Here is a 13,241-nt window from a genome sequence, read left to right as displayed (position 1 = left end):
TGGGGAATAGCAACTACTCATGATGCTGTGCATGTCTAATTTATCACAATAATTTGACTGTGAATCCTTTTGGGGGACGATTACATTACTGACCATACAGCACATTTAGTTTTTTAGCAACCAGGGAAGTAATTACAGCTCTGCATTGATGAAGAGACTGACAAACAAACTGGTCGAACCATTAGCTCTGGTTGTATAACGCCTCTATCACAGAAACTCATCAGTGTTCAACTATGCCAAATATAAGATTTGTTGACATGGTTGATGTTCAGTTGTAGCACTGATACTCAAAATCATTGAGGTGAAAACCACTCATATAACTGTCCAAGACCATGAACAACATCAGATAAAGTTCAGCACCATTGCTTTCCCCAAAATATGAAAATCCCAATCTTCAGACACATTGATGTGGTGGTCACATGTGGCGGGGAGACATATTTTATGTAGGGAGGTGTTAAATGAGTCGGTTTCCACGATGACTGCTCCAAACTACTGCCATGACCAGGAATGTGTTCCCGAAAGCTCAGCTCAGGCAGCAGGTGGTGTCACTTAGACAGCCGTGATGGATTCTAGATTTCCGAGAGGTCAGATCAACCTATGATTAGAAATCAATGAAGGAAGACATTTGGAACATCTCATCCATTCCAGGGAGACATTAGCAAGCTGTGAAATACCAGTTCCGATAGTATACAGATTATTAGGTGGGTAGGTCTACTCGCTAGTACTTTCTCCTCTTTGGAACAACGTACAGTATAGTATCTGTACATGTTCATGTATAGTCAGCCAAGTGCTTTCCTGCTACAACTCTCAAAACCACCCATTTAATCCAAGGCACCCTCTCGAGACGCATGCATCATAATGTAGAAGTGGTACGATCAATTTCATGGAGAGTCTAGAAGCGAGATGCGTCTCGGGGGAACCAACAGTTTCAGTAATGACGGTAAGAAGTGGAAATGGCACTGTGATCACTGTGAAGAAACTTAGTACTGAGGATGTGGCTTGGATGTACATGTAAATGACACGTTGAAATTGCAACAGAGGCCCAAGCGAGTACTGAGAATAAACGCAAGGATGAGGGATCATCCTTTGTCAAATCCGCAAGCATTTCACGCGAGGACCTTCTGACATTACCACAACACAGAAAGCATGAGCTTCAAGGAAGATACCTAAATCATTGTTAGTCTCTGCCTCACCCCCAGTGGGCATGTCAAGGATGAGCAGGTAGCTCCTGTCTTCATTTAGCTAATTGGGATGATGAAAGATTAGATGATGTTGGAGTCAGGTTGACAATAGGCAAACTCGTTTAAGAAAGAGGATGAGAAAAATACGATAATGCCTGACAGAAAAGGCAGATAACTGCTCGCACTTTTTTTCCAATGTGTTACAGGAAGAGAATTAGGAGGATATCCTTTTACTTTGGGGTCATAAGTTCTAGCAGTGTGACATGCTCTGTTTATAAAGAAGCTTTAAATCTGCCATCAGACGGAAGCATTGCCTCAGACGATATTTGTCTCGGGTGTATCTTTCATAGTCTCGGAGTTTTCTGTGCCAAGATGTCTTGCGATAACTGCTGGGAGGACATGTTGGCAGGGCAATTCTTGTCGCAGGCACTTGCAACAGCTACAACGGCCACCGAAAATCTCGTGCCTACGAGGTGCTTAGACTGCAGCATGACGGCAGTGTCTGAAGCTCTACAATCAGATGGTGGTTTAAGGGGTCTACCATCTGATGGCAGGGTCAAAAGTGCTTCAACCCAACGAGAGTACCAACAGCTTTGGCTGGTCATGACCTTTTTAGCACAACGATTCTCATGCTTATTTTCCTCAAAGTAACATTGAAACAAATCTGGTAATCACAAGGCAGTGATAAAAGCACGGCTTTATAGTAGCGTGCTTGAGTCGATTCCCTTCAAAAGAGACAAGCAGAAGGTAGGCAAAGTCATAGAAATGTTAAGATCACTACATTCCTGAGACAATGCGATAAGCTTCACCATCTCAGGGGCTCAGCGATTTACTACAGATGTCTCCAAAGAGAATGTCATGGTAACCGTGTGACCTCCCACTACATGGTGATACACCTGTTTGCCTAGCATGGTAACCATACCATCACTCTTTGGTAGTTGCCATTAGCATCAGAATGGGAAAAGCATGACAACAGCTTGGTGACATTATGGGTTTGGAGTCAAGGAGGTGAACCACCTCAACATCCATCCGGGAAAGGCAAAGATGCAGGAAGCTGAGAAATGCAAAGCATGCACCCTTACCTTTATTACACCTGAATGCACATGTGAAGCACGCTAACATATTGTCACATTGAGCAAGCTTCTGCTTGGATTAATACTTATCACGTACCTCCGACTAACTTTGCTTCATCAAATAGACAAACGCTTTCAAATTCTATGATTCGGATATCTAATCAAGTGATAATTTTCACCAATGTTCGTCACCTTGGGAATAATGATGTTGGATCAGACCATTCCAGTGAAGGGGAGTCTGCTATGGCCACAGCAACACGGTTGTCTCCAGCACCTCATGGCTTATCAATACCCTGGTTGATGATCAATTGATCAACATTTCGATTGAATACCAAAATACTGGCAGTGGAACAGTTCAGCCAAATCATATTTAATCTCTGAACTCTGGTTTTGGCATTTCCCTCGATCACACAAAGACTGGCTTCTGAAATTGTCATTTCGTCTCGACAACATAGAGTAAGTACCATAGCCATGGGAATGAAAATGGAGACAGCATTCTGAAAACAATACTTTAAGTCACAAACTCAAAGTTATCATTTTTGTTTGTTCAACAGGAAAGGTGTGAAACGTCACGAGGAGCAGAGAGAAAATGTCAAACACAAACAGAATATTCAATGCATTTCTTTCTTCCTTCTTCCAAACAACCAATACATGATGCACCTTTGCCAGAATCAGCAAACCAAACAAGGGAACAGACCATGTACGTCGAATGACCTTCATCATTCCTAGATGCTGACAATACACTAACTCTCAGTACAAATGACAGAGTGTAATGCAACACACGGTCAATGTACTGACATGAGAGTGCCCAGCCCTTCAGGTCCTTTGAAACCAAGTTCCATTGTTGCTGGAGTCAATGGCAGATATCTGTATGTCTACATCCGACTCTCAAAAGGTCATGAAACATACTTGCATTCCGTAACAATACAACAATGATTGTAGCTAGTCAGTTTGCATACTTATTTCTCTGAATATGTAACTACATTGCTTACAAGACTCTGATACAATGCAGGCTTTCATAGCCTTGTTTATTCTTAGCATACTCCATCAGATCCTGGTCTTCTAAGTGAAGCTGTCTCCGCTTGCTGACAACAGAACTCAAACGTATTTGATTAAGGGCGATTATTGATTACAGGAAACCATGTATATATAGAAACATAATGGAATCAATCAACTCACCCCTGCCAACCACACGACAAGGAGCTCTGAAATTCAATTGGTTTTTAGCCAAGACAAATGAGACATTCACTGCAATGTTTCCACAGAGAAGGCATTGCTTCCATATGGGTCTCTGGCAACAACATGGGAATGGTTTGTCAAGAGAAGGCATTGCTTCCATATGGGTCTCTGGCAACAAGATGGGAATGGTTTGTCAAGAGAAGGCATTGCTAACATGATGGGTCTCTGACAATGAGATGGGAATGGTTTGTCAAGAGAAGGCATTGCTAACATGATGGGTCTCTGACAATGAGATGGGAATGGTTTGTCAAGAGAAGGCATTGCTACCATGATGGGTCTCTGACAACAAGATGGGAATGGTTTGTCAAGAGAAGGCAATGTTTTCATATGGGTCTTTGACAACAAGATGGGAATGGTTTGTCAAGAGAAGGCATTGCTACAATGATGGGTCTCTGACAACAAGATGGGAATGGTTTGTCAAAAGAAGGCATTGCTAATATATGGGTCTCTGACAATGAGATTGGAATGGTTTGTCCAGAGAAGGCATTGCTACCATAATGGGTCTCTGACAACAAGATGGGAATGGTTTGTCAAGAGAAGGCATTGCTACCATATGGGTCTCTGACAACAAGATGGGAATGGTTTGTCAAGAGAAGGCAATGTTTTCATATGGGTCTTTGACAACAAGATGGGAATGGTTTGTCAAGAGAAGGCATTGCTACAATGATGGGTCTCTGACAATGAGATGGGAATGGTTTGTCAAGAGAAGGCATTGCTACCATGATGGGTCTCTGACAACAAGATGGGAATGGTTTGTCAAGAGAAGGCAATGTTTTCATATGGGTCTTTGACAACAAGATGGGAATGGTTTGTCAAGAGAAGGCATTGCTACAATGATGGGTCTCTGACAACAAGATGGGAATGGTTTGTCAAAAGAAGGCATTGCTAACATATGGGTCTCTGACAATGAGATGGGAATGGTTTGTCAAGAGAAGGCATTGCTACCATGATGGGTCTCTGACAACAAGATGGGAATGGTTTGTCAAGAGAAGGCATTGCTACAATGATGGGTCTCTGACAACAAGATGGGAATGGTTTGTCAAAAGAAGGCATTGCTAACATATGGGTCTCTGACAACAAGATGGGAATGGTTTGTCAAGAGAAGGCAATGTTTTCATATGGGTCTTTGACAACAAGATGGGAATGGTTTGTCAAGAGAAGGCATTGCTACAATGATGGGTCTCTGACAACAAGATGGGAATGGTTTGTCAAGAGAAGGCATTGCTACAATGATGGGTCTCTGACAACAAGATGGGAATGGTTTGTCTAGAGAAGGCATTGCTACCATGATGGGTCTCTGACAACAAGATGGGAATGGTTTGTCAAGAGAAGGCATTGCTACAATGATGGGTCTCTGACAACAAGATGGGAATGGTTTGTCAAAAGAAGGCATTGCTAACATATGGGTCTCTGACAACAAGATGGGAATGGTTTGTCAAGAGAAGGCAATGTTTTCATATGGGTCTCTGACAACAAGATGGGAATGGTTTGTCAAGAGAAGGCATTGCTACCATGATGGGTCTCTGACAACAAGATGGGAATGGTTTGTCAAGAGAAGGCATTGCTACAATGATGGGTCTCTGACAACAAGATGGGAATGGTTTGTCAAAAGAAGGCATTGCTAACATATGGGTCTCTGACAACAAGATGGGAATGGTTTGTCAAGAGAAGGCAATGTTTTCATATGGGTCTTTGACAACAAGATGGGAATGGTTTGTCAAGAGAAGGCATTGCTACAATGATGGGTCTCTGACAACAAGATGGGAATGGTTTGTCAAAAGAAGGCATTGCTAACATATGGGTCTCTGACAACAAGATGGGAATGGTTTGTCAAAAGAAGGCATTGCTAACATATGGGTCTCTGACAACAAGATGGGAATGGTTTGTCAAAAGAAGGCATTGCTAACATATGGGTCTCTGACAACAAGATGGGAATGGTTTGTCAAGAGAAGGCATTGCTACAATGATGGGTCTCTGACAACAAGATGGGAATGGTTTGTCAAAAGAAGGCATTGCTAACATATGGGTCTCTGACAATGAGATGGGAATGGTTTGTCAAGAGAAGGCATTGCTACCATGATGGGTCTCTGACAACAAGATGGGAATGGTTTGTCAAAAGAAGGCATTGCTAACATATGGGTCTCTGACAATGAGATTGGAATGGTGAGTCAAGAGAAGGCAATGTTTTCATATGGGTCTCTGACAACAACATTGGAATGGTTTGTCCAGAGAAGGCAATTACTTCGGGTTATCAATTCATAGAGAGAACTGTGCGAAAACATGGCAGATTATGCCAATAACCTATGAGAGATTGAGCAATGATTCCACCCAAGTGAACAAAAGTCCAAGCGAGCTAATATCCAGCCTATTAGCACCTACTCTGACCTATTTATGCATGTGATTCTGTTAATGTCAACGTCATAACGGTCCGGACACATTCTCCAAGCCACTGGCCGGTGAATGAGAAATCTTGTCAAATTCCTCCGTGGGTAGATATTAGTCACGCTATACTTGGTCACTGGGATCAGTTCCGGGAATTTACAGGTTTCTTATTACGGATCAATGAACTATCTAATTCATGGTGATCACTATGGCTCAGGCATTACTATATCTTCCTATTTACATATCAATTGCCAGTACTTCTTACACAGGAGTAAGGTTACAGTGCATGCACCAGTACAGGACTCATTGCATAGAGGTGTGACAAAATGATCAGGAGATGTTATCACAGGAAGAAAACATGACAACATTGACAAAACATGACCATTTTTATCAACCCTATCCCCAACTTTCCCTGAAGAACAGTCGTCAATCTTGATGAAAGGTCTTCCTTCCTTAAAACTACGAAGGATGGGGTGAAGTTGGCTATCGGGATAGCACTGGTCACCTGGCCTTTGTTCCACCTTCTGCAGAGTTAGAACTTGGTTCCTGAGGGAAGGCCAACTTATCTCCACCAAGCAATTTCACCCTAACTTATGAGAAGACTTTAGAGAAACGACTGCCAACTACAACCTGAACTAACTTCACCATCGTCATTGACCAGATTACAACATGCACCGAGAACATCTTCAAGAAGTCTTGTCTTCATCGACCAAGTGCTCAACGTCTCTAAGATGTGGACGTTGAAGGAGATTATGATGGTTCTTATTCATCGAGCAAGCCGAGAGAGACCCAACATGACGAGACAGCGATAGAGGGGACATGGAATATGCATGAGAGAGAACTGGGCAGACATGACACACTATGGGGAGGGGAAGAAGTGTTGGACATATCTTCTTCAAATGTAAGGTGTATTATTATGGTGCTGATAGCAGGTCGCAAAATTGAAGAAAGTCAGACTCATATCTTAAGTGCATTGTAACATGCCACAGAGGAACTATAAAATTTTTCCAAAAGCCAAATTATGGCCATGATTGGAAGACATCATTTTCTATTCAGCGCCATATAACACGTATTGAATAAAAGAATGATATACATGTATCTGGCCATGTGCTGAGCAACACTGATCAATCCTGAAAGCAACACTTCCAAAACAAGATTACCAAAGATCGGCGTTCAATACCATTTCTGACATGATGTCAAAGTTATAGAAAATCGAATAGAATAATCTGTAGCTTGTGCTATAGGAATGTAGCACTTTTAATGGATGGGTATCGATCCTTGTATGCGTGGATTAATATGGAGGTTTTTAACATAATGATAGGTTTTGAAATGGAAGAGGAGAACTTGATACACAGCAAGGCCATTTGTGAGAAATTATGGAAAAGTACGCTCTAGTGTGAAAATGGAACAAATTGTGTTGCTGTTACACTTCTTACTGATGTCCATGATAATATCAACACACAGAATGGTCATTTAGGTCCAATTATTGCACTAGAGGAAAGATTACTTGCTGGTAGAGGCATACGTTTATGTTAAATGTAAACAATCATGCCTGATTCGCTTAACCACATAAATATGATCATAAAATACATAATGGTTCATACATTTCTACAGAACAGGAAATTAACGCTGATCATTATTCTTTGAGAAGTGAACCAGCGTGAAAATAAAGGTCACAAATTTCACCATTGGAGACTTCGTGCACTTTCATGTCGACTATAAGGTCAATAATAAATGCTACTTTCCCCATCAACCTTTGTCACCTGCCTGCCACTCGGCTCCGTCACATCACTAACTCCATGATGCCCTGGATCAATAGACGGAATAACCTTTGATACATTAGACTGTACAAGAGACTAACCGTTTATTGGCTTTCTACTCAGCAGCAATACACCAGCCTTGTCATCATAAATTTTGAACATCAGCCTTGTCATCATGAAATTTGCAGGGAGTGTGCTATAAGCTCGTTATTGGACAACTGAAGAGAATTTCTAAAAAGAGGAATGGCCCTCATATTACAATCAATGGTTCACACATGAGTGTGTAAGTTTTGAAGTGTAGAACATGAAAACAGATCCAAGGTGAGAATGTGTCATGCCTCAAATCAGACCAGCTCATCAATGTGTCTTCTCACTTTGAGTAATTTGGTCAGAGCTGTCTGTGACATTGAAACAAGGGAATCTGCCAAGCTATGCGAGCCATCATCTGGGACCTGTGTCTGAAGTGTAGAACATGAAAACAGATCCAAGGTGAGAATGTGTCATGCCTCAAATCAGACCAGCTCATCAATGTGTCTTCTCACTTTGAGTAATTTGGTCAGAGCTGTCCGTGACTTTGAAATAAGGAAACCTGCCAAGCTATGCAAGCCATCATCTGGGACCTGTGTATGCTAACAGAGTGCTGTCTGTTGCATCACTTCTAGTGAAAGTGTTAAGAGTTCACCTTTTACACTTCCCATCACAGCCTTGTGCGAGAGTCCTTGATTCAATTGCTAGTTGCTCCACCAGCTAATCAGTTTTGCCTACTGTGCCAACATAGCCGTAATTATCACGCTACAAAGGTTGTATGTCCCAGCGGGGCGGGAAGTGGTCAACAAGCCCACCTTGAGAGAATACGAACAGTATATAGTCTTATTAGTGATCAATGAAACAAATAAGGCAGCGATAGCCTTTACGACATGATGGTTGATGACTAACAGATGAACTATAGCCCATCAGGTGACTAGGGTGATCTCACCAATGAGATAGCATCTCTAATCTGAGGATATTTCACAGCTAAAGGAGAGTCAATGTTTGCAGTTTGGCTGATGGAACACACTTACAAAGCCATTTGAAACCTGTATCTGACATCATGCAATGATGATTTCATTACAAACAAAGGTCAAAACCAAGATTTTTTCTGGTTCACACTTGTTCTGTGCAAAACGAAATCTGATCGAGGACCTACCGTTAATCAGACTCATGACAGATCAATACGCCAATATGCAAGACAGGGTTCTCCATGGCAGTAGCTAATCGAAACCAGACTTGGTGTGGCTATAAATGTCAAGGTCAAATATCCGAGCGGTTCATCTGAGGTAGACGTAGAGATATCCGGTCAGTCACTATAGTGTCAATACAGGAAGAGCCATTTCACCTGCTTGGTTTGATACATAAAGTTGTTTCTCTTTCTTCAAAGGAAGATAAAGTCTTAAAATTTTGAGGAGCGCAGATCTTCCTTGACATAACAGACACGCAGCTTCATTCAGCAGCTCTTCATAAAGTTGAACAAGACATTGTTAAAAGTGCCCAGAAAGATGGCAAGACACTTATCCCTCACGATGATGTTTCAATTTTCAATCTCGTCCCACCCAGCCGAGCAGCCATCTGCGCTCAATCCATGAGTGCCAGGATTGATGGCGGACAGCCTGAAGGAATGTTCATGCCATCAGAAAGTGTAATCAGGTTGATCATAAATCAATAGCTTGAGGGAGAAGACACAGCACGGCCGTCAGCTTATAACTGTGTGGAGCAACTTGTTAAAGACTGAGGCATGAAGATGTGCCTCCATAGAAGGGTGTATTCGACTGTCGGGACACATGTATGAGGCAATTGTTATGGCCAAGTCATTTCTTGTTCAGGAGGTAAACACAGCAACTTAATTTGCCTTGCGCGACAGAGCAGACAGATGTGTCAGATTCAAAGAGCACAACAATCATCTAGCTTTGAACTTGATTTAAGATATCATCTGACTGCAGTGCTTTTCTGAAGCATCACACCCCATTGTGGATGTTTGCCATACTTTATTGATCGAACATACAACTTTCCTTGGTATTATGTCAGCAGTTAACTTCCAATAGTAGGATAAACTTCACCCGGAAAAAAGCTGTCAGGTGAGTAGGATGTCAAAGTGAGCAACATGTTGCTAGCCTCAGGCAAGAGTAGCATCAAAAAGGAGATAATGGACAAGAGACACAACGGATCCACTCCAGATCGATAAACCAATATAAAGTTGACATATACAATGTTGTCTTTGAAGTTACTAGTGTATTGGTTGGATCAATGGTCTCTTCCTTTTCATGATTAGGCTGGGAACACACAAATGCCAAGCTCACAAGCTAGTTTCATCCGAATTTGTGTAATACCAATGGCAGTCTCTTTGAAACAGAGGCCTCTGACTACTTTCGAAAGCAGAACAGTCACTATCCTGTTGCATGCCTTAGACACACCAAGAAGAATATTCCTATGTATCTTATGCATACATGTACAAGTACATTCAAACTTTGTATAATGAAGATCTCCCAACACAGAAAGCCAATAAATCTGCAAGGCACAGTTATGACGAGAAAACCGATATGTCTCTGAAAGGTTTGGGTTTTTTAACTCATTCAAAGCTGTGCCACTCTGCAAATTGCTATTGTAGAAAATGTTCTAATATAAAAAGTATCAGTAGATTTTAACATCACATGCTCCTGATATCATATGGATTATGGGTCAAACACATCAGTTACTAACTCTTCTGTCGAGATGCAACGCTGGCATCAGACCGAGTCGAGTCGTAATTGTCTCCCATCAAGTCTCAATCAGCTCATGCAATCACACTGATTGCAGACCAGCATCAACGCAAATCCAATTACCTCATTGCTGCGGCAATTTTCTTTGAAGAGTTTGGCACTTCTTGGCTGAGGTGGTTAGCCCTGCGGGTTTACAGTAATACACATGTGTATAATGTTTTGTCTTCATACATATCATCTCTAATTCCAATAGACATGAGGCAGCCGTCACTTAGCCTTTACTAGTATAATGTCATGGTAACATGGTAACAGTGCTATTTTGGTCCACGCACAACCATTATATCTGATAGCATAAAAGATACAAAGGTATATAGAATGGAAGCAGCTTCCTTTGAAACATCATCTTTGATACTTTCATCTTTCTTCTCTTGTTAATTCCTTCAACGTATCAAAAGTACCAGTTCCGATGTACTGGATGGTCACACTTTGGGTAGGTCCGAGCTAATCTGTCAAATTAGATTTGTTAAATCACAATCAACTATCACGTTGTCATGGCAACGTCACAGGTCGCATGATTGCAGAACCGGAGACGCCAAAGGTCAGTTCAATGGCCACAACAGCCTAAACATCACTGCTCCTACGCACTGGATCTAGTCTGTCATGCTTTACACACCAATATGATATTCAACATGATACTTCCATTAATTATGAGCTGTTCTCATTGCTGCTTCAATCTTTCCATTACAGTGTCAGAAACTGCTATCACAGCTTGTGTGATACCATAGTTATGTCTCCCTTGAACAGCTCAATCCTTCTATCATTTCTGAAAGGATCAAGCTTTCAGAGATAATTTTGACTATTACAGCATATATGGTTTGCTTACAGAACGCCCAACCATATGATGATGAGGAAGCACCCACCCATAAACTGCTTCTCAAAAAGGCACCAAAAAACATTTGGTTGCTTATCCGATCTTTATGGTGGCCCAATTGTAGTGTTTGAATTGGCAGTCATGATGGACATCCATTCCTATTAGCGATTCCACTAAATTGCTTGGCAATAGTTGCTACCTGTCTAGACATAGAGCCTTTGATACAGTAACCATCATTGAGAGTATGATTCCCTAATGGTATTACATGTAGCTGCAGTCCATTCCAAAGACCACACAAAGAATCATGACTGATGGATTAGGGGATGCCCGCTTTGATAATGACCAAATGAAATTGATCTCCTTGGTGATGGGAACAGCTTCAGTCAGATGGCACAGGAATTAAAGGTGTTCAATGGGCATGGGCAACTCTGTTCTTCGATGAAGCATTTAATGTTAGTCGTTGCCCTTTTTATAAGAATGGCACACGTAGGTACATAAGGGAACTATTTCCTGAAAACTCTCCTCCACTGTGTGTGATAGAGGCAAATCACAACCTGTATCAATGCACCATCTGAGTGGCTGCAACCAAGGACATCGGCAAACGCAACCCAGCACAAACATTTGCAAAAGGATTTAACTCGAACTCGGACACAATCAAAACATTCCCACACAACCCAGCGAGAGTGCCTGCATTAGCCCACAGAGTATTGGCATGTGTTCATTTATTAATTGGTGTATAATTAGCTTGGTGCATTATTGATAGACTGCTTGGTGAGGATGGCTGAAGAGAGACAAGAGCTACTGACGAGCAATCATGGACACTCCTTGATTATTGATGACGAGGCTCTCACCTTCTGCAAGTTCAATCTCTGTGATGGATCAGTTCTCTGCTTATTCTGAGTGAAAATAACCGTGGCTATTGTAAAGCGCTTTTCACTGACTAGGCACCACCTCAAAGCACTTAACACCCAAGGTCTCTGCAGAGTCACACTTTGGTATGAGCAGTTCGTACAGTGCTCACTTGAGTTTGACCTGTAAAGGACAACTGATGACCAGTTCAACCCAAGATCCTTGGATTGAGATTCGGAACAACTCAGCTCAATGAGTGAACGAAGTTGAATCAGGGCAGAGATAAATCATCCCTTCCCGTATTGATCAAGATCTGAATACTGCTGGGACGACGCCAAGCTTCACGCTACATAGAAAGGCAAGACATGCTCACATATTGATATAGTCATATACACCACGATACATTACACAGTGCTGTACAACATAGCATAAGCAATAAATCAATGTCGCGCTAACAGCAGTATAGCCATTATAGAGCTAACCGATACTAAGTCAAAGAGACTGAAAATACACCATGGATATCTTATAATCAAATAAGGTCTCAACCCAAGAAATCGCCATAAATGGGAAGTTCATGTCAAATCAAACAACAGGGCCAGGATGTCTGCCCCTTCAAGATATTCAAATGAATGAGTCACGTAGTTTAAAACAGTCAGTACCGGTATACTTCTGTTTACCAAAATCAGGGAAATAATTCTCCTGTGTTCAAGCCCCCTTTACCTGCATGTTAAGGATGCAGTCATTAGGTACCAAGGCAGATTGGTGAAAGTTACACTGCTAAAGAATCTGAACTAGTTGAAGAAGATGAGAAAAGGTCAAAATTGAACTTGAAAGAAGAATTGCCAATTATCTATTGAGTTGATTGGGAAGAAGGGTACATACCTCCCGGGAATGGGCCCAGGCAGCCTGAGTGGGATTCCAATAACCTCCTCGCACATTTGACATAATCCTTTATGAAAGTGAATCCATATTCCACGAGCATTCACAACAGGATCATCTTAGCGTCCTCCAACCACAGCATTCTTGATCACTCATACACAAATGCTGCACAGCCCGACCCAAGTTTTATCACGACGAAAATCAATACGGGTACCAATATTGATCAGTTAACAGTTTGCTATGCTACAAGAGAGCGCCGGCGTTGTGCACAGCAC

The 13,241-nt window shown here is 41.8% G+C and overlaps 1 protein-coding gene across 5 annotated transcripts in view; it reads right to left on the bottom strand.

Annotated features, from left to right (window-relative positions):
* Positions 1 to 13,241, bottom strand: part of LOC135483308 (peripheral-type benzodiazepine receptor-associated protein 1-like) — a 63,519-nt gene that overhangs the window by 41,274 nt on the left and 9,004 nt on the right. The window contains exon 1 of one of the 5 annotated variants that reach the window (XM_064764081.1): positions 12,970 to 13,138. The exons of the other annotated variants lie outside the window; for them this stretch is intronic. Coding sequence (XP_064620151.1) covers positions 12,970 to 13,032 — 63 coding nt within the window. The 5' untranslated portion in view covers positions 13,033 to 13,138. Of the gene's footprint in view, positions 1 to 12,969; positions 13,139 to 13,241 lie in introns of those variants that run through there. 5 annotated transcript variants of the gene reach the window in all.

Source organism: Lineus longissimus, chromosome 2 (genome assembly GCF_910592395.1).
Source record: "Lineus longissimus chromosome 2, tnLinLong1.2, whole genome shotgun sequence".
NCBI lineage: Eukaryota > Metazoa > Nemertea > Pilidiophora > Heteronemertea > Lineidae > Lineus > Lineus longissimus.
This window is presented reverse-complemented; position numbering and strand designations above follow the sequence as displayed.